At 36.7% G+C, this 22505-nt stretch overlaps 1 protein-coding gene across 2 annotated transcripts in view; it reads left to right on the top strand.

The window, feature by feature from the left end:
• The window catches only part of tmem94 (transmembrane protein 94), a 51699-nt gene that overhangs the window by 24809 nt on the left and 4385 nt on the right, over window positions 1-22505 (top strand). For both annotated transcript variants that reach the window (XM_056469222.1, XM_056469221.1), the window contains 19 exons: window positions 571-744; window positions 881-1096; window positions 2988-3300; window positions 3465-3638; window positions 3730-3832; window positions 3941-4149; window positions 5194-5375; window positions 5466-5601; window positions 5912-6021; window positions 6318-6417; window positions 7749-7857; window positions 10035-10224; window positions 12296-12373; window positions 14669-14754; window positions 14843-14924; window positions 15008-15171; window positions 15271-15362; window positions 19679-19772; window positions 20833-21003. In XM_056469222.1, the coding sequence (XP_056325197.1) occupies window positions 571-744; window positions 881-1096; window positions 2988-3300; window positions 3465-3638; window positions 3730-3832; window positions 3941-4149; window positions 5194-5375; window positions 5466-5601; window positions 5912-6021; window positions 6318-6417; window positions 7749-7857; window positions 10035-10224; window positions 12296-12373; window positions 14669-14754; window positions 14843-14924; window positions 15008-15171; window positions 15271-15362; window positions 19679-19772; window positions 20833-21003 (2783 nt within the window). The remainder of the gene's footprint in view (window positions 1-570; window positions 745-880; window positions 1097-2987; window positions 3301-3464; window positions 3639-3729; window positions 3833-3940; window positions 4150-5193; window positions 5376-5465; window positions 5602-5911; window positions 6022-6317; window positions 6418-7748; window positions 7858-10034; window positions 10225-12295; window positions 12374-14668; window positions 14755-14842; window positions 14925-15007; window positions 15172-15270; window positions 15363-19678; window positions 19773-20832; window positions 21004-22505) is intronic.

The following is a 22505-nucleotide window of genomic DNA, read 5'->3' as shown; positions in this document are numbered from 1 at the left end:
ATTACCCTAACCTGCCTAGTTAACCTAATTAACCTAGTTAAGCATTTAAATGTCACTCTAAGCTGTACAGAAGTGTCTTGAAAAATATCTAGTAAAATATTATTTACTGTCATCATGGCAAAGATAAAATAAATCAGTTATTAGAAATGAGTTATTAAAACTAATATGTTTAGAAATGTGTTGAGAAAATCTTCTCTCCGTTAAACAGAAATTGGGGAAAAAAATAAACAGGGGGCTAATAATTCAGGGGGTTTAATAATTCTGACTTCAATTGTACAGCGTTAATAAAAATTTTGTGTAAACTTTCCTTTTAACATGATTTGATAGAAACAGCGCACTTTAGTCACGGTAGTGGCATCTTTTAAATTTTGAATGAAAATAAACAGGCATTACTTGCCAATAGTCCAAAGAAACTTCAGTACACAAAAATAATTGACAAAAAAACTATTTTGAACGTTCCATTGTATGGACATTTGTTTAAAAAGCAATTCCTTCAAATTCACAGAATCACAAGCTTTATTAATAACAGTGAGGTGTCTGGTTTTATTTTATGTCCTGGCCTGCTCATAGGTGCTGTGCTGTGTGGATAAGCAGGGTATCCTATCCTGGCCCAATCCCAGTCCCGAGACCGTACTGTTCTTCAGTGGACGAGTCGAACCTCCTCATGACAGCCAGGATGACCTCAGGGACGACCTGTCAGTCAATTCCCTCTGCAGGACAGAGGGTGAGGAGGATCGAGATGAGGTACTACACATGACTAGACAAAAGCATCAGAACAGCAAAATGGCTATTATAGAACTTGTGAAAATATTCAGTTCTAGACTTGAGCCACTGTATTTTGTCTCCCTTCAGTCTGTATGAGTGTGGTTTTTGTGTTTAGCCTCAGGAAGGCGAAGCACTACTGTGTTTACCAGCGTTTGAGCCCTCCCTCCACATGGCCGAGCAGGAACCCAGTGAGACGTCACACGACACTGCCCGCTCCTCGGACACCCAACGCCAGCGACGAGGACCCCAAACCACCCGTTCCAAACACCCATCGGGCTCCAACGTCAGTTTCAGCCATGACACTGAGGGTGGAGAAGATGACATTGTTCAGGTAGGACTACACCTTAAAGTCTGGGACACACCAAACCAATGGTTGACCGTCGGGCTTCGTCTGTTAGTTGGTTTGGTGTGTTCCACATGTCATCTCTCATCAGGCTAATGTTGGAGCGAGTTCAACATGTGGAATCGGTGCAGGGTATTGGTTGAAGAGATCGTTCTGATTGGTTATTCAGCAAATAATCAGAGTGCCAAAACAAAAACTGAAGTGACGTAGCAAGACAACAATTTAAGTAACAAAGGAATACAAAGAGCTTTGCTACATTTCTCAAATATTTGCAAACGATATGGATTATTAGATTATCAGGCATATTTGCACGAGTGAGTCCCAGCGTGGTGACTGACATGTACTGTGATAATGGTTTAAATGCTGCTTTCTTTACTCTGGATGTGTACGTCAGAAGTTTATTTATAGTTCCAGTGCGGAAAATAAAGTGCTCGAACGCAGCTGCAGAATGTGCTCTCTCGAATCACTCATCTACTGTCCGTTTGGTGTGTTCACACATAGCTTTTTGGTCCAGACAAGGCCAGACACAAGCCAAAGCGGCAACATGGTTGGTTCACGTTGATACTAGTTGTTTTGCAACAGGTTGGTCTGTCTCCCTGGTCTTTACATAATATTGAATTTTTAATCTTAATTAATATTGAATTGGTTTATCTCATAAACCAATATTTTTAACTCCTGACTAATGCAGATTCCGAGATATTTTTGGTTTGTTTGTTTTTATTTATTTATTTTTTTTGGAATTTGTTAATTTACAAGTGTCAGGTTTGGGGGTTTTTTTCTCCCTCATAGCCCATAAAGCCATTAAATCAAATCAGACGTGATTTTATGACAAAAAGTAATGAGGGCTCAAAATTGCGACCATTTTGGTCGCATATGCGCCCGAAATTTAATCTATGCAACCTTATAATATATTTGGGAGTGTTTGTGTGACAGCAAATAATGGTTGTATTGCAACCTGTTTTGATTTTTTTTTTTTTCTAAAAATGTGCTGAATCGGTCTTCCCAGCAGCTATATTGGTTCATATTAGCTGTCAATCACTTGCCTGCTTAACGAGACTGTGCATTAAAAATGACACAAACCGAAACCAAAACTTTTAAAAAGTGGTGAGACTTTTCTTCCTTTCATTTGTCAATTCTTTCTTGAGATGCATATTATTTTTCTATTTAGCTACTGATGACTGCTTTGCAGCTTTCAGCATTGAATTGAATGATTTATTCTAATCTTACATTTATGTTTTCTAGCAGTTATATTTTTTGTTTATTAAATTAACATGCATATAAAACAATAGTGCAAAATGCATATTTCCTACTACAATGCTTCATTTTTGTTTGATGCTAATTTATTTTTCATAAAATAACAGTAGGACGTTTTATAGCAGATAACTCGCATTCAAGCACATTCAAGGCAGCATGATCATGAGAATTGTAATTCATTGTTAATGTTGTTTTCATCATTGTTATCATTAATATTTTATAATTATTAGACTTCATTTTGGAATTATTGCGCAAATATCAATTAGTCATTACAGAATCAGATAGTTGTTTCTGATTTTTGTTAGTCCTGATTGATGTTGTTTTCAAATGAATCTGTTAATATACAGTTTGCAGTGGTGCTCATTCATTTTTGGCAAACATTCACCTCAGGAATGAGCAGATTGGTGACCTGATCTTACTTCTAGCACTCCTAGTAGACAATTAAGTTAATGTAGGCTCATAATCAACACATTATCTTATCACCATAATTTCAAATATCAGACTGCCAATATTATATTTAAAACCATTATCAACCGATTTATCAAACATTCTGATAATATTGTGCGTCCCCAGGTTTTGCTGATGCATTTGGGCTCATGTGTTTTGTGTATCTCTCTGCTTTCAGCAATGTGGTCTTGGTGATGATTTGTGTGAGGCAGATGATTTCGTGTGCGACTATCATTTGGAGATGTTGAGCCTGTCTCAGGATCAGCAGAACCCTGTCAGCATCCAGTTTGATGACTCCGGTTGGCAGAATCACCTGTCCTCCTTGAAGCCCCTTGGTTTGAACATCCTGTTGAATCTGTGCAATGCCACCGTCACCCAGCAGCTCTGCAGATTCTCAGATCACCTGTCCAACCTGGCGCTGCAGGAATGCCATGGGGCGGTTCTTCCTGTTCACGTTCCTTGGGGGCTCTGTGAACTGTCTCGCCTTATAGGTACTACTAAACATCCATGTTCAGGATTTATAGTTTAGCATTTAGCATATAGATTTTTAAATCTCTTGACCAGTTTATTAAAAGTTGAGTGTAGTATCTTCTCATCTTATAATTATGCTCTTCTTCAGCATTCAGATTGTTATTTTCCGTCTGTTGTATGTCAGGTTTCACTCCCGGTGCGAGGGAACTATTTAAACATGAGAATCATCTGGCTCTGTACCAGCTCCCTTCCGGAGAAAAGGCCAAAGAATCTGCCCCCCGACGCCTCCATCACTTTACCAAACGCCAGCCCCCCATCAGTCACCTCATTAGTCTGTTCGTCAGGGACAACACTACCAGTATGGACAAAACATGTTTTTCTCTTCCACTTCCTGTTTGTCCCTGGTGGTTTGTTTAATCTCTGACCTTTGCTCTTTGAAATCTTTTCAGATAATGTACAGATGCTCTCCCACGGCTCGGCTGACCTCATCCTGGAAGCCTGCACTGATTTCTGGGATGGGGCGGATATCTATCCACTCTCTGGCTCGGATAGGTTAGAAACTGTTGATTTAAATGCTGACATGCTAGTCATTCAGTTTTCTGAATATACAAAGTGGACAATTTTGTGTGTGTACTAAAGCACTGGTGTTATTCCTCATAGGAAAAAGGTACTAGATTTCTACCAACGTGCCTGTCTGTCTGGATATTGTTCTGCATTCGCCTATAAGCCTATGCAGGTCACACTGTCTGGACAGCTCAATGGAAAGTGTGTGGAGTTGGCTCCAGGCCCCGCACTCTTTTCCGGGGTGGAGCTTCCTAGCACCACCCCAATCAAACACGGCAGCCGCAGGAACAGCTGGAGCTCTGATGGTGAGAGAAGTTGTATCTGTTGATATGTTTGTCTATCAATTATTGATCTCTTTATTGATGGACATATAGATAGACTGATGTGTACATCAGTGGATGGATATCTAAATAAATAGATACTTGGGTGGATGGATTGATAGATTGCTGCATACCTGGAGAGATGGATGGATGGATGGATTGGTGGGTGATTTGAAGGATATGTGGGTTAATTGGTGGATGATAGATGAACACAAGGTAGAATGGACATAGATGAATCAATAGGTTGATGGGTGAATACATTGATGGGTAGATGGATGATGGAAGGATACATGCTTGGATGGATATGCGGATGAATAAGTAGATGGATAATTGAATTGTGCTTGGGTGGATGGATGGATTTATTGATTAGAATGATCAATACGGGGCGACGCAGTGGCGCAGTAGGCAGTGCTGTCGCCTCCCAGCAAGAAGGTCACTGGTTCGAGCCTCGACTGGGTCAGTTGGGGTTTCTGTGTGGAGTTTGCATGTTCTCCCTGCGTTCGCGTGGGTTTCCTCCGGGTGTTCTAGTTTCCCCCACAGTCCAAAGACATGCGGTACAGGTGATTTGGGGAGGCTAAATTGCCCGTAGTGTATGAGTGTGAGTGAGTGTGTATGGATGTTTCCCAGAAATGGGTTGCGGCTGGAAGGGCTTCCGCTGCGTAAAACATGTGCTGGATAAGTTGGCGGTTCATTCCGCTGTGGCGACCCCAGATTAATAAAGGGACTAAGCCTAAAAGAAAATAAATGAATGTATGGTCGATACGTGGATTAATGGATGGATTGATGGATACCTGGATAAAAACTTGGATGGATGAATATGTGAATGGATGGATGGATGGCTGGAAAGAGCTATATAGAAGCACCGATAGTAACCTTAAAAGTGATATTGAAAGTATAGTTGAATAGATGAATGATCATGTGGCCTATCATTTATTGATTTCTAGATAAAAATGAATAGTTTAACCTCAATTATTTAAACTAAATCAATCTTGCTAACTATGACATCCATGTGTACTGTATATGTTTCAGAGGGTATAGGAGAAGGTTTGGAGAAGGAGGACTGTGTGCAGGCTCTGAGTGGTCAGATCTTCATGGGAATGGTGTCGTCCCAGTTTCAGGCTCGACTGGATACTGTACGGCTCATCGAGAACCTAGTGGGAGCCTGCATCCGCTTCGTGTACTTCTCAATGGAGGACGAGCTGCGCAGCAAAGTACGACACTGATAGGAAAACCCACTCATCAGTGAAAATGTATTTGGGATGTCATTTTTTGTTAGGTCCTAATGTTATCCTCGCCTGTAGGTGTTTGCAGAGAAGATGGGTTTGGAGACGGGCTGGAACTGTCACATCTCTCTGACCCCAAACGGAGACGGCCACTGCGATGGTGCTCCGTCCAGCCCTAGCCAAGCAGGTTCCCTACATGATGAGCTTCTGCAAGGTGTTGTTTTTTTGCCTCTCTGCACACAATTTTTCAATTAATTATCTAGTTCAGTCAGGAAAATGTAAATGGCACAGACAGTTGTTTTTTTATGCAAGAATGAATCTGCAAGAATTCATATCAATATTTTATTATTTTAAAATAATAGCCTGCACCAATTGCAGTCAATGTAATCACCTGTTTTGATCTGCTACAGGATTTATATATGCTTATTCACACGGCAATAACATGTGTAGCAGAATTAGTCCACGACACTCACAACAAATCGTAAACATTTATTTTAAAACTATTTTTTTCTCTCTGTGTTTAGATTCTCGCGATGATGCAGAAGGCCCACTACTGCCAGAGGATCAATCAGATCTTGCCAGCTTTCAACCTACTGACAGCGATGTGCCCAGTTTCTTAGAAGACTGCAATAGAGTAAGCAGCATACCCCAATAATTTGACTTTATTGCCAAATTTGCACCGCAAATGAGACACACAAACGCTTCTGAAGTGGTGTTCGGGTGCCTTTGCACAGACTATATAATGTGGCTCAGAGGTGGAATGAATGCATTTACACAGCAATTAAATTGTATATTTTGTTACTAATGAAGAAGACATTTGTCTGGCATTTATGAAGCAATAACTGTGGTGTTTAAAAATGCATTCAATGTTATTTGTTTAGCAGTTGTCAGATGACTGATTAGGGCTGTTGTCTCTGTGTTGTTCTCTAGGCCAAACTGCCTCGTGGCATCCATCAGGTTCGTCCTCATTTGAAGAACATAGACAATGTGCCTCTACTGGTGCCGCTGTTCACAGACTGCACCCCTGAAAGTGAGTAAATCTCACAACCAGCTTTAAAAGGGCAATGAGAATTTTGTGGCGTTTAGTCCATGCATGTTAAAAGACTAGTTCACCAAAAAATGATTATGAAATTATATTATCATTACTCACCCTCACGTTCTTCTAATCTCTTCAGACCTGCGTTGATCTTTGAAACACAAATTAAGATAGTGAAGTACGAGAGCTCCCTTCATCCTCAATTTGGGTCCTGGGATGAAAAGGAACCAAAAACATTGTAGAAACATTCCATGGAACAACAGTGGTTCAAATGTTCTCATACAAAGCTCTAATAACACTTTTTTTACACATTTATTTAAAGATTTGCAATGACAAAATAGTGGTATAGGTGTCTCATCATGTCATCATATACAATAAAACAGCCATCTATTATACATTCATCCATTGGCTTGTAATTCAAGCCTTTGTGAAGGGTAAAATCAACAAAAAATATACATCTTTCAATATACATTCTCCGAAAACTCCCATAGAGGATTCCAGATATTCCAGAAATCATCAGATTTCTGAAACAAGTCATAAGTTTCAACCACATATTGACAGAAGTAATGTTAAGAGACGACCACAAGAAAATAATGCATTTTCTTGCTAGATAAGTACAAATGTGTGACACAGATTTTAGTCCATGACTAAGGTGTCCAGTTTAGGATAAATAACTGGAAATAAGGCAAAAAGTTTACCAATAATCTTTTAAACTAATTTGTGCATTTCTTTCCAGTATGTCTTAATTATGTCACAGTCCCAGAATACATGCATCACAGTACCAACATTGGATTTGCACTTAAAACAGCATAGAGAAACATCAGGAAATATCTTATTGAGACTGGTGTTAAATCAGTTCTGTGTAAAAATAAAAACTTTTGCTCGTGGTTTGATATTGTGGCACCTTCGAAAAATGTGCCACAGCAGACCCAAAGCCATTTTTCCAAGAACACTTTTAGGAAAAAAACGTTTTACAAAAATACAAAAGTATTACAATTAGAGTAAGCAGTGCAACATTCAAGTGTCGAATAAAGTTGCTTTTTTTGTAACATTTTTTAGTGCAATAAAGTGATCTTGGAGCTTAGTATGATTACAATTGCACCAATGATGTCACATGGAATGTTTTGATCATGTATTTGCCTCCTTGTATTATTGTTGTTTATGAAAGATGAGGAAGATCTCAGATTTCACCTAAAATATCAACAACAACAAAAAAAATCAGGAGATTGCAACATGAGGGTGAATAATTAATAACAGAATACATTTTTTTGATGAACTAGTTCTTCAAGAGCTTACGGTGAGCGCTATTGTGTTTGTGTTTACAGCAATGTGTGAAATGATGAAGATCATGCAGGAGAACAGAGAGGTGACGTGCTGTTTGGGGAGCTCCGCAAACTTCCGCAACAGCTGCCTTTTCCTGCAGAGCGACATCAGGTGGGTAATACAGACATGAAATATTGCAGTACACCTCTTACTAAAGAAACCAAACCTGGATTCCTCTGAACTTTTTAACTATAGACCTATCGCTAAGCTTCTATTCCTGTTGAAAACTCTGGAAAAAGTGGTTTTAACTCAACTAACACCTTTTTTTAACTTCAAATAAGATCTTAGACACCTTCCACTCTGCTTTTAAGGCCAAACATAGTACAGAGTCTGCTCTACTAAGAGTTACAAATGACATCTTCTTATCAGTCGACTCTGAAAACTGTGCAGTCCTTGCTCTGCTGGATTTAAGCACAGCATTTGATACTGTTGATCATCGTATCTTGCTAAAACGAATAAATCATGAAGTTGGAATCTGTGATGCTGCATTAGGCTGGTTTGAGTCCTACTTATCAAATAGGACTATGTCAGTAGAAATTAGAGAATTTTCATCATCCAAATTTGACAAGCAAATAAACTCTGTGGTTAGGGCCAGCTTCTTCCAACTAAAGGAACTAAGAAAGTTAAAGCCCTTTCTTTCTTTTAAAGACTTGGAGACTGTTATTCACGCTTTTATCTTTTCTAGGCTTGATTATTGTAACGCACTGTACACGGGCATCAGTCAGTCATCACTCTCACGCTTACAGATAGTCCAAAATGCAGCAGCCTGTTTTTTTTTGAGTGGAACAAAAAAGAGAGAACATATTTCTCTCATCCAACCCTCTCTTCACTGGCTTCCTATGAATGATTTGAAAATTTTAACGTATGGATTTAAAGCTCTACGTGAACTTCCCCCGGCCTATATATCTGAACTTCTAAGTTTGTACTGTATTTTCCCCAAAGATCCCTCAGGTCCTCTGCTCAGCTCCTGATAAATGTTCCTAAATCCCGTTTAAAAACAAAAAGAGACAGAGCTTTTTCAGTCTGTGCTCCAAATCTTTGGAACACATTACCTCTAGAAATTAGAGCTTCATCTACATTGTGTTTTTAAAAAATCTGTCAAAACCTACCTCTTCTCTCTGGCCTATTGATATAAATTAGTTTTTTTATTTTATTGTAGCATATATCAGTGTTCATACGGTCATGAAAAACCTGGAAAAGTCATGGTATTTTGACATGGCATCTTCCAACCCTGGAAAAGTTTTGAAAAAACAGAAAAACCTTTTTGGAAAAGGTATGGAAATTCGTTTCCATAGACATTACGATATTTTGTATTTCTGTGATATATATTGCAATGTGAATACAATTTCACCAGATGATGTAACAGGTTTATTTGGATTGATTGTCCTTAAAAGGACAGTTTACTCAAAGATTAAAAGGTACTCACTATTTACTCACACTTCACTTTTTTCAATACTATATAGGAGTTGTTTAATTATATTCTTTTTGTGTTCATTAAAAAAAAAAAGCTAAAAACTCATAAATGTTTGAAACAAATGAAGGGTGTAATGAAAATGGTAAGTAATTTTTGGTTGAACTATCTCTTTAAAAGTGCAGGCAGATGATAAACTTTTACTCCATCATGATTAAACTCTATATTAAACTATAATCCCAACATTGCATATCCTGTGAGGTGACTATTGCGGATACACACATTGCGATATCAATGCTGAAATGATATATTGTGCAGCCCTAACTTGAATATAGGATGGTTGTCTTTACTTCTTTTCTGTACTTGGCCTAAAACTTGCTCTCACATTGTTAGTGCTGTGTAAGCATTTTCAAAATCAATATAAAAACAAATTTAAACTAAATAGATTGTTGCGTAGAATTTGAACGTCATTGTTTTTCTTATTATTTACCATGTATATGTAGACATTACATGAAACATTACATCTTGAAAATGTACTTGAAGGTTCTGCAAAAGTCTTGGAAAAGTTATGGAATTTTAGTTGTAAAATTGTGTATGAACCCTGTTATATTGTCCTGTCTTTCTAACTGTTTAATATTGTTGCCATGTTTGTGAAGTACTTTGGTCAACATTCATATTGTTTTAAGGTGCTATATAAATAAAGTTTACCTTGACCCTGACCTCGACCATTTAATCACATACAAAGCTGCAATATAAAGACTGACTAATTTCAAGAAGCCAAAAAGCCTGCTTTGAGTTTTGGTAATAACAGAATAATAGCTGATTTGAACTGGAGGTCATCAATGTGTTATGGAAATCCTCTGTGTGTGTGTTATAGTATCTCTCTGGATCCTCTATACCCGTCCCGCTGCTCATGGGAGACATTTGGGTACGCTGCGGTCTGTGGGCTGAATGAAGAATGCGATGAGCTTTCTCCACTGGGCCTCAGCGCTAGTCTCAACAGTCTCGCCTGCTCTGTGTCCTTCCATCAGGGCGAGAGTGTCAGCATGGTCAAACTTATAGAGCAGGTAAGGGGAGATTACTCTCATCTTATCAGGGTGAGAGTTACGGGGGGGTTTAGGGGGGATTCACACCCCCTACTTAATGATTGATCCCCCTGAAGTATGCCAAAATTTATGTGTAATTTACCCCTTCAATAGTGAGAAATATTTTTGTCTAATCTGTATTTTAAATAATAACATTAATAAATAAAATAATAAATCATAAATATACATTGACCACCGCTATAACAGATCATTTACATTTAGTCATTTAGCAGACACTTTTATCCAAAGCGACTTACAAATGAGGACAAGGAAGCAATTTACACAACTATAAGAGCAGCAGTGAATAAGTGCTATAGACAAGCTTCAGCTGTGTAAAGTCTAAGAAGCAAAGCATTAGAACGTTTTTTTTTTTATTTTTATTTTATTTTTTTGAGAAAGTACAGTTAGTGGTATAGCCGGAGAGGCAGTTAAGATTAGGAAGGAAAGTGGAGACTAAACAGTTGAGTTTTTAGTCGTTACTTGAAGACAGCAAGTGACTCTGCTGTTCTGATGTAGCTAGGGAGTTCATTCCACCAACTGGGCAGATTGAATGCAAGAGTTCGGGAAAGTGATTTCTTCCCTCTTAGGGATGGAACCACGAGGCGACGTTCATTCACAGAACGCAAGTCATCATACCAAGGATCGTACCATTGTGAATGCATAATCATGCCAGTCAGTCTATGTGAGGAAAAAATGATCAATTCAGCAGTCAGAACCCAGCAGATCTAGAGCACAGATGGACACCGTAAGCGTTCACAACACACTTTTCTTGTAAAATGGGTGTTTGTATCTACATATAGTCTTAAAATAAAAGTACAATTAGTATATTCCTATAATTTGACTAATTTCTGAAATGGCTAATCAGAGGTTACTGTAGGTTAGAATACACTAAAAATCCCTCAAAACACTAAAAGCTTCATTGTGTTTTATTAATAAATCAGATGAAATAAGATAAATACATCAATTTGATTCACAGAAGCATGTTACACAAACGGACATTACCGAAAAAGTTGACTCCCCCCAATCATCAATGTATAATTCACACCCTGCATCTCATTCAGTGCGTTTATTCGTTTGATCTATCCTTCAAAAGTTGTTAGTCAGAATGTTTGTTTACTGTCATAAACTCAGCTCACCCAAAATTAAAAATACTGTCATCATCAGCTGCAGTCTTAATAAAAATAAATTATGATTTCTTTAAAAATCATGAAGCATAATCTATGTCTTCATATGCAAAAAGAACAAAGATTTTGTTGTTTGTTGCTGTTTTAGTCAGATATAGTAGGTAGTGTGCATGCAGCTGTTAGGGGAAGGAGAATTAAATCTGGTATGTTGTAGGCCAGCCTCAAACCTGCATCACCCACATGAGCACCACAACTCAATGTGTCAGACGCATGAATATTAACCGCCACCCCACAGCTCAAGCCAGACAAATCAATATAATGAAAAGAAAAATGGTTTGGCGTATAAATGTACAGTTAAAGAAATGATAAATCCGTCCTGTGAAATTAATGATTTTTCAAATATTTCCCAAGTGATTTTAGGAAAGCAAGGAAATGCTGTATTTCCTCTCGTATTTTCTTCTTTATTTCTTTTAGTTTGGCTGGCTAAAAAAACAACAACTGTTAAGGTCAATATTTATTAGTCCTCTTAAATGATCTTTTTTGATTGCCTACAGAATAAACCACTGTTGTCCAATGACTTGCCTAATTAACCAAGTTAAGCCTAATTTAATTATTGCACTTTAATGTGAATACTTATAAATCTAGTGTTTTGAAAAGTAGCTAGTAAAATATTATGTACTGTCATCGTGCCAAAGGGGGAATAAATTATTTAGTAAAATGATGCTTGTGCTTAAATGTTTTGAAAAAATTATTTCTCTGATAAACAGCACTAGGGAAGTCATGTATGTTTACATCTTGGTTGCAACAGGTTCCAACCCCATCCTCCCATCATAATTTCCTATCATTCTTGCCTGTGAAGAAAAATAAAATTGAATTAGAAGAAAGTTAGAAGTGAATAATCAAGAGTGCTGTTTCTGATCTATCTTCAGGCCAGACACACCACCTACGGCATTCGCAAGTGCTTCCTCTTCCTCCTGCAGTGTCAGCTGACACTGGTCATCATTCAGGTGAGTCACACTGTGTCCAAAACAAAGGTTAAAATCAATTCATTAGTAAAATCAAAGAAATTATTACCATTTAGTATAATCAATCAATAGGCATGACCAGCTTATACATACAACATGCAGAATTGGCTTCTCGAGACTTTCGAAACATTCATATTTATTGAAAGTGGAAGAGAAACCTGAAACTAGTGTAAGAATATTTTGACTATAAATAAAACATATTTTAAAAGATGTCTATTTTTAAACAATATTCCTGAATGTTTTTGTTCTGGAAATATTTGAAGGGAAATGTTTGAATCTGGAGGAATTTTGGAATGATTTTCATTATTAAACTTCAAATATTATGTGTGACTTTTTATTATTAGTGTTGTTATTTGTAATTTGTTTAATAGTTTTTTTTTCTATAGTTCATGATTATTATGAAACACTTATTATTATTAATGATATATTGAATATTTATTACCACCGTTTCCATGAATATACATTCTTACTCCTTACTAATTTCTTATTTTGTCCATGTTTGTCACACTTTAATGTTTCAGATCATCAAATAAATTGAAATAGTAGTCAAAGACAACACAAGAAAAAACACATCACTCAGTTTTGATGCACTCTTTCACACAGGGCCATGTAGTTTTGGAATTTGTTTTCTCTTTAATAATAATAACTTTAACGAATCAGCTCAAAGGGAAGAAGAAGATTCATTTGAAGGGGGCTTCAAAAGAATCGACTCTTTAAATTCGAACAAACAAATCGTCCAGCGACCGTTCGAACAGACAGTTTACTTTAATTACGGCTATTGCTATCAAAATAAAAACCCATTTATGTTTAAGCAGGGTAGCAAGATCGAAGTTAAAGACATTAGATTCATAAATATGCACAGGCACCTTTCTTTATACAAAATGACACTTTATTGACTAATCTAAACAGAAACTAACACCTAACACAAACACACAATTATACAAGTGTAGAGAAGAGTAAAGAAAGTAAAATAAGAGTTTGAGAGGATGTAATGATGGAAAACCTCAGATTTTGTAAGACCAAACCAAGCGAACCACAAATAGCCAATTTAACCCTTCTATGGTCTCTTTAGGGTTACATTTAGTTTACACCAGTTCAGTGCTAATCTGGAAGCGTTACTTGCGTTCCTTGTGTGATGTGAAGAACTTCCTCTGTTGAGCACATGGTTAGCTGGTGTTCAGTTCTTTTGTCCTCGCAAGGCTTGGAGTGGGGTGGAGTCGGTCGTTTCAAGTTTTGAAAGCGGCAAAAAGGCTAGCCGTGGTTGACTACTGGTTTTGCGGCACACTAAACTTAACTAGACTCTCGGTGGAAAAGAAAGAAAGAAAGGTATCGAGATGAGAATGTCTGTGCTGTGCGATTAACCCATTTTGGTCTGGGTCCCCGCCTGCTCCCTGGAGTCTTCTAGAGTCTCTCTGGGGTCATGCGGTCTCTGGCCTGAGGTTTCTCTGTTTCTGGAGGTTTCTCTGTTTCTGGTCTTTGGGAGATGGCCTTAGGCACAAGCTTTTATAAGAATGGTTTGTACCCACCCTTCAGGGCCAAGTTGACTAATCCGAAGTTAAACTTCCCTGAGGCATGTTTATAGTCCTTCAGAAGTGTAGTGATTTGCATAGATATTTTGATGTAAACTAAGGCAGAAAAGTTCACGTTTCTGAAAATGTTAATATGTTGCACACGTATTAAGACGAAATGTAAGCCATTGTTCAGTACACCAATTTAGCTTTGCAGGGACATCAAACATGAACTAGCTATGAGCTTGTTTAGCTGTGGTAGAGTTAAACATTGATTGCAGCAGTATTAAAACCATAATAGTAATACAGGAGCAAGGGAAACATTGCAAAACACCTGATTACACATAAAGAGAGAGTAAAAGTTTACATTGAAACATCAGTCTTAAGCCCAGAGCTTATAGAAGTTTTCTCTGTGTCCAGTTCTGACCACATTCCTTTGTGTCGTAAATACCTTGGGATTGGGTTACAATGACCATTCAGTCTTTTCCAGGGGAGAAGTTGGTGCTGTGTTTGCTGACACATTTGTTGAATAAAAGTATTCGTTACGTAACCTTCATTACAAAACTGCTTGATGTGTTATATTTCACGACTACTTAAATTAGTTTGAGGAACTGAAACATAAAAGTATGACAAATATGCAAACAAATTAGAAATCAGTCAGGGGCAAACACTTTTTCACACCACAGTAAGGCATTCAAATCATTATAAATAAACAAAATCACACTGAATTATGACTCATATTTCAACTCTCGACATCTTGGGTTTGCAGTTTCTGGCTTGCCTTATTCAGCTGCCTCCTCCCATGAACATCACAGACATACTGTGGCTTTCCTGCTTCTGTTACCCTCTGCTCAGGTAACAGGCAAGAAATGTTGCATTTTAGTAGAACTAGGTCACTGTGTCAAATCTGAGCATATATTAAGATCTATTTTGGCATTCACAGCGTGTCCTTGCTGGGAAAACCTCCTGACAGTTCGGTCATGACAGTCGCCACTGGAAAGAATTTGGACTCCATACCACGCAAGGTCAGCGCTGAGACCCACAATGCACCTGATTTAAACTACTGAAACAAGCTTGATGTTGTGTTATTTTTGACTGCCTCCCACAGACCCAGCACTACTTCCTGGGCTGGTTCCTGTTGAAGTTTGGTCTGACGATGTTAGCCTACTTAGTCGGCTTCGGCTTTTCGCTGCAGGAAGTTTGTTCTAGAGCAGCAAACCTCACGAAAACCGACAACAGCACCATCAACTGCTCGCACATACTCACCTCCAGGTACACATGCACACACTCTCTTAAATGTCAGTTTAGAGGTTATGAATTAATTATTAGTGGTGATCAATGATTAATATGTACTATATGTAATATGTACAGCTCCCAGGATGCCCCGGAGTGGTTTGGTGAATTGTCCAATGGGCTGCTTCTGATACAGAAGATCATGGCAGGTTTTCTGGCCTTGCATACAGGTGAGTTTTTAAAATAAAATATTGTGTAAAATAAAATAAAAATTTTGTGATTGTTTTGAGACTTTTGATCCATTTACCTATAAGGGAATCACTATGAATAACAAACAGCAGTAAACAAACTACTTGCTCCACAAACAAATATTCTTAAATAATTTATGTAGGGATGTAACGACTCACCTGACTCACGATTCGATACGATTCATCATAATAATCTCACAATTCACCATTTAGTCATGATTTTTTAACAAAATTATTTGAAACAAATTTAAGGTTAAGAGCCCTTTCCATTTTTTCTTAAATGCTGCACATTTTTTGCAAAATAACATATTTTCTGCCATAACTAAATAGCCATTTTAAAAACAAATTCCAAAATAGAATAATACAAACTAAAACCGTGACTGTGCTGGGATTTTACATTTTTTAAAGAAATATCAGCATATCTTTTACCTGACATAAGCTGAGGGCTTTGCACATTTACAATGTCCCCTGCTGATGAGAAAACTCTTTAACTGTGGACTGAGATGAGTTGTGTGGAGAGGAAAGCCTGTCCTAAACCAGAGAGCAGTGTGTACAGAGGTGGTCAATAGGCCCTCTGCTCCACAGGACTGGCCATTGGCATAAAAAAAATTATTATAAAATTACTAATTATATAGTATGATAGAAACAGGAGTTGAATATTATTATGAAGCTGAATTATTAATATTACTTGTATAATTAATTAGTATAAGTGTCAGCGAGATGATCTTGAACATTTTTAATATAATAAGCAAATAAAAAGCAAATGATTAAAATATGCATAAACTAAATTGAAAAGGAGAGGGTAAAAATAATCTAATACCTGCTTCTGTAACAGAACAACTTTCTCTTTCGGTCTGAAAAACATCTTCACACTTTCGCTGTGAAGACACTGATGCACCGTGTGATCTCCGTAGCACTCATCAGAGCAAGCGAAGCTGCAAATCGTCCAGTCTGCGTGATTTGGCTTATTAATAGTTGGTTTGCATAAGGACGTCTGTGGCAGTAGTTTTTCACTCTACTGACGGTTTATGTGCATCATTATGTGCATTTGCAGAATTTGCACACAGTTTGTCTGCCGCACTTCACCGATGTCATTTTACTCTGCCATTTTACTCTGGCCACTGATGTGCAGGTAAAACAAGTTTGTGCCTGTAAACACAACGCCCTCTCTTTTCAAAAAATGTATCGCGATTCGTTCAACATTTCAACCGGTTTGAATCGTCACATATTTCTTATGTCACATACATGATATTGCTGTCGTGATGGCAAGCAGCTTTTTTGTTTTCTTTTTTATTCATTTAAAAAGCACATTAAAGCTGAAATACAACCTGAAAGACACTAATACAACACTTACTATCACAATCATCAGCACTTTTAATAGTTTATTTTACAGACTTAATACATATATTTTAACCAGCCTGCATATTTTCTTGGAACTGTCACTTTTAGGTGAAATTACTTTCATTTAATAGTTTGTTAAAGGAAGACTAAAGAAGCTTTTATGTAAAAAGCCACTTTGTCCAAAATGTATTCTGACACATAGATTCATGATACACACACACACACACACACACACACACACACACGCACAAACACACACACGCACAAACACACACACACATCTATGTTAATATATTATGCTCTGAATCCAATTAAACACATATGGGGGATTCTGAAGAGACATCAAGTTGAGCAACTCTAAAAGAGAGGCCATTTTGAAGAGTGGAAAAGATATATGTTGCAAAATGAAGCTAACTTGTTCATTCCATGCCTAGACGTTGGTGCTGTCATTAAATATCACGGAGGCCATACAAACTAGATAAAGTAGTTTTTTAATGTGGGGTATACTCATTTTTGCATCACTAAGTAAAACTAAAAAAAATATTAATCTATCTGACTAGAAGAGTCAGTTATTTTGTTGACCTTTCATGTCATAGGTTAAACAGATATTAAACGTAGTCTTGTCAGTATTATGAAAATTGTTTTCTATTCATTGAGATATTGTTTAAAATGTTGTTTTCAATGGCGTGAATGAATATATAATATTTAACTCAATATTTTAATTCATTCTGTCTAAGGTTAGTTATCTGTGCTGCTTTTCTATTGGAATTTTCCCAAAGAGCAACAGAGTGTCGCCTCTTGGTGATTCTACTCTCTTTGCTCATGGTGAATCATTACATTCCTAAATTAATGTATTTATTAGTTTGTGGCTTTAAATTGTATATTTATGAATGAAATATTTTTGCCATGAAGAAAGTCGTTGTTGCTGACATGGCATTAAATAAAAACAAAATATATGATATGCACATGTAAACGTGTGTTTAAGGCTCTATATAACAAAAAAAAAAAATATATATATATATATATATATAGTATGAAAATAACAGTTTGCAACATCACACAACATAATGTGTTTTTTTTAATGGCTAAAAATAAATGTTAGTGAATGAGACAAGTCTGAATGGCTACACCTGCTTGTATGTGAAACATTAATATTACTGTTACTTATTAAAATTATATTCACTGTAATGTACGTAACTAAGTCTGCCTCGACCCAACTTCTGCATCTTTTCACAATTGTGTTTTATGCTCCTTTCTTAGCAAAGAGCTTAGTTATTATAGAGGGGAGAGTTCATTCATTCATTTTCAACTTAGTCCCTTTATTAATCTGGGGTCGCCACAGCGGAATGAACCACCAACTTATCCAGCATATGTTTTACGCAGCGGATGCCCTTCCAGCTGCAACCTATCACTGGGAAACATCCATACACACTCATGCACACACATACACTACGCACAATTTAGCTTACCCATTTCTTCTATAGTGCATGTCTTTGGACTTGTGGGGGAAACCGGAGCACCCACGCGAACACAGGGAGAACATGCAAACTCCACACAGAAATGCCAACTGACCCAGCCGAGGCTCGAACCAGTGGCCTTCTTGCTGTGAGGCAATCATGCTACCTACTGCACCACCATGATGCCCTAGAGAGGAGAGTTCCTCACGTTAAGTATTTGAATAACGCCTTTTGAGTGATGGTTCACTTCTTGTAACATGGGAGCTGCCGTGAGCCATCAAGAACCATCTGTTGATCAAAAGGCGTTCTTCTAACCTCATCTATTTTAAACAGTGAGTGTTCTCACTCGTAAGTCCATCAAAGATCTGAGAATTGAGGAATATCACCTTATTGTTATGCCTAATTTACATTCATAGAGAAACCATGTTGAGTGAGTATACCAGGTTTTAGATTGTTCTTAATCAACATTTAAAGAGAATCCTTATTAACATGATCAAATGGGAAGAAACGGTATAAAATGTCTGAACGGAGAATCATCTGTGTTTGTTCTGACCGTGGTGAAGCCAAGGTACTGCCATGTACTTTGTTACTACTACTCTGAAATAAAATATATTTTTTCTTCAAGACGTCCTCATCATTTTTTCTTACAGTACTAATAATGCAATCGATGCTTTTGCTCTTCAGTGTTTGGACTTTCTGCAGTGAAAATAAAACCACACTGAACTGAACTAAAGTTCAACTCTGAAAACTGGACTGACACAGTTTCAATTTACTATAATCCTCCATGTGAAGCTGCTTTGACACAATCTACATTGTAAAAGCGCTATAGAAATAAAGATGAATTGAATTTAATTTGTTTCTTATTTTGTTAGTTATAAAAATTATTCACTCTGGAACAAGTTTATTTTACAAAAATGGCATTTTATTTAATACAATTTAAGTGCTATTCATAGATTAAAAGAGATGTCCAAATAGGGCCCACAGGCCATAGTTGCCCCATGATAACCTTTGATTTGACATGCCATCCCGTCTGAGAAGAAAGGAAAAATGAAGGGGAGGCTTGGGGGAATGCCTTTAATAGAAATTGTCATTTAACATTATTGTTTGTTGGTTTTATTGTTGAGCATACAAAAAAAGCAAGCTTTGCTCTCATTTATTTAAGTGTTTATTGTGTTATAAATGGAATTGTTTGTTTTCATTGTAAAAAGCTAATTATAAAAAGTAAAAATAATATACTGCATTCTTTAGCCTAACACGGTCAATGTAATTCGTTCTATTTATTTCAAATTAATATTAAAAATCTTTTGGAAACTGCCCATGGCAATTTTGTAATACTGTTTGATATATTTACCTTTGACCCACAGCCCTCAATTATGTTTGTTTTTTGGTCCTTGTAAGGAAAAGTTTGGGCATCCCTGATCTAGATTTAAATGGGTAAAAAAATTATGACATTGTAGTGATGTTATTTCTGCTTTTGTTTGCTCTTTTTTTTAAATTCAGTGGTCATCTCTCTCAGCTATGTGCACCGTTCACAACCCCTGTGGAGGAGGAACCCGTTCAGCAACACATGGTGGTGTCTCACAGTGCCTGTGGTGTGAGTATTTTGTGTTTCGATAATTCAGTGTAGAGAAATCACAATTTCATCCTACTAATCTGCGTCATCAACTACATGGTGCAGGAGATGTTGATAATTTTAAATGCTCCCCGTCATTCTACATTAAGCTGCAGCCCGTTTTCGGGGATCCTCCTCCACCCCAGTTCCACCTGTGTTGCTATGGAGGTTATATATATATATATATATATATATATATATATATATATATTGAAGTCAGAATTATTAGCCCACCCACCCCCCCCCCCAATTATTAGCCCCCTGTTTATTTTTTCCCCCAATTTTTGTTTAACGAGGAAAAGATTTTTTTCAACACATTTCTAAACATAATAGTTTTAATAACTCATTTCCAATAACTGATTTATTTTCTCTTTGCCATGATGACAGTAAATTAATATTTGACTAGATTTTTTTCAAGACACTTCTATACAGCTGACAGTGACATTTACAGGTTTAACTAGGTTAACTAGGCAGGTTAGGGTAATTAGGCAAGTTATTGTATAATGATGGTTTGTTCTGTAGACAATTGAAAAAGTATAGAGCTTAAAGGGGCTAATAATTTTGACCTTAAAATGGTGTTTAAAAAATTTAAAACTGCTTTTATTCTTGACGAATTAAAGCAAATAAGACTTTCTCCAGAAGAAAAAATATCAGACATACTGTGAAAATTTCCTTGCTCTGTTAAACATCATTTGGGCAATAATTAAAGAAGAATACAAAATTCAAAGGGGGACTAATAATTCTGACTTCAACTGTATATAATGTTTGCAGCAACAGTGTGTTATATTCTCAGACTGCATGCCTGTGAAATTTTTTTGCATTAGCACATCTTGGTACTTGCTCTGCCATAATAATCAAAGCAGCAGCAGTGTAGCAGGTCTATTCCGCCAAGACCAGACATATCAACATTGCCATATACATATTCATTACCATACTAAATCCTGAGTGTGTTCATGACATAAGGAAAAGAAATTAAAATAAAAACTGGCGTCATATAAATGCTCTTTACATGCCACCTAATTTTCTCCTCTCTCTTTATTAGGTTGTTGGGACAGGTGGTGCAGGCGGTGATCGATTATTATCTGTGGAGGAACAGGAGAACGGAGGTGATCTTCACTCTTCACCACATTCCCCTGATGGTCTGGCTGTTGGTTTCTCTGTCCGTCGTACTTGTGGTGCTAATCAATGAAGCAGTCAAACTGCATGAAATCAGGTAAGAGACAAAGGCGAAGTGAAGGGAACAAATTCTCTCATCATTTGCTTATTTTGAAGTGATTCCTAACCTGTATGATCTGCTGTAATGCACACTGTGATAAAGACAGCATAAAAGCAGTCATGTGACTCACTTTATACATTCTAAAGCAGTGTTTCTCAACCACATTCCTGGAAGCCCACCAACACTGCATGTTTTGGATGTCTCCTATGTCTGTTATACCCCTTACATGTCTTTCAGTCTCTGCTAATGACCGAGGATCTGAATCAGGTGTGTTTGGTTAAGGAGAAATGGAAAATATGCAGAGTTGGTGGTCCTCCAGGAATGTGGTTGAGAAACACTGTTCTAAGTCATCTAAAGCTGTATAGCCATTTGAGTAATAAACCAAAATGCACACTGTTGTTCAAACGTTTGAAGTCAATAAGATTTTATACTTTTATAAAGTTTTTACATTTTTAAAAAATGTAAGATTTTAAACTTTTATATTTAAAGTGATAGTAAAAACATTTATAATGCTACAAAGGATTTCTATTTCAAATCCGTCTGTATTTGTCTCTCTGTTCACCACAGAATCCTGAAAAATCAATTACAGTTTCTACAAACATGTGAAGCAGCACAGCTGTTTATAAAAAAAATCATTTATAATAAGAAATGTTTCTAAAGCAGCGAATAAGCCTATTAGTGGAATAATTCAACAACATAATTTAAACAATTAAGATTCACACTCTATAAAAATATCAGTTAATTAACAGCTTCCATAGTTTGCCATTTACATGTTTTTCATTTATTTATGCTTGTGAATTACAAAATTCAACTCTTCAGTTTAACAAAGTGACCTTTATTGACATAGATATATATCTACAGTTTAATACCTGGTGTTTTTACTGTTATTTACATAACTAATCTAGACAATATATCCCTTCAAACCATTAAACATGTCAATAAAGTCACTTTTTTAAACATTTCAGCATAGGGCTGGGCAGATAAACTGGATTATATTGAATAGCGATAAAATTTGTCAATAACGATAAGCTCTGGACTTTTTTTTTACTCTATATTGATTTAAGAGCCAATCACACAGCAGAAATGTGCAGCAATAGGAATCTAAAAGTGTGTTGATATTAGAGATGCATCAAATTTTCGGCCACCGAAAATTTATCAGATGAATATATGTTATGCCATTTAATAGACCCTCTAATTTTTATGGCTTCTGTCATTGTTGGGGTACTCTTCTACTAAATCTAGAAGCATTAACAACTTATATTGAAATATATATATCACTATCGTTCAATATAGAAAATAATTATTTATGCCATATTGTCCAGCCCTCAAATGTATTTGAGGAAAGGATCAAGGTTCCATGATGCAATTCAAAATCATAAATAAAAGAAGAAAAAAAACATGCAACTGTTAATTTATGGATATTTTTCTGTATTTTTGAAATTAGAGTTCAAAAATTTTACCACAGAAACAAAAAATGTAATTATGAAAATATGTTTGAA

Source organism: Danio aesculapii, chromosome 12 (assembly GCF_903798145.1).
Source record: "Danio aesculapii chromosome 12, fDanAes4.1, whole genome shotgun sequence".
Taxonomy (NCBI): domain Eukaryota; kingdom Metazoa; phylum Chordata; class Actinopteri; order Cypriniformes; family Danionidae; genus Danio; species Danio aesculapii.
This window is presented reverse-complemented; position numbering and strand designations above follow the sequence as displayed.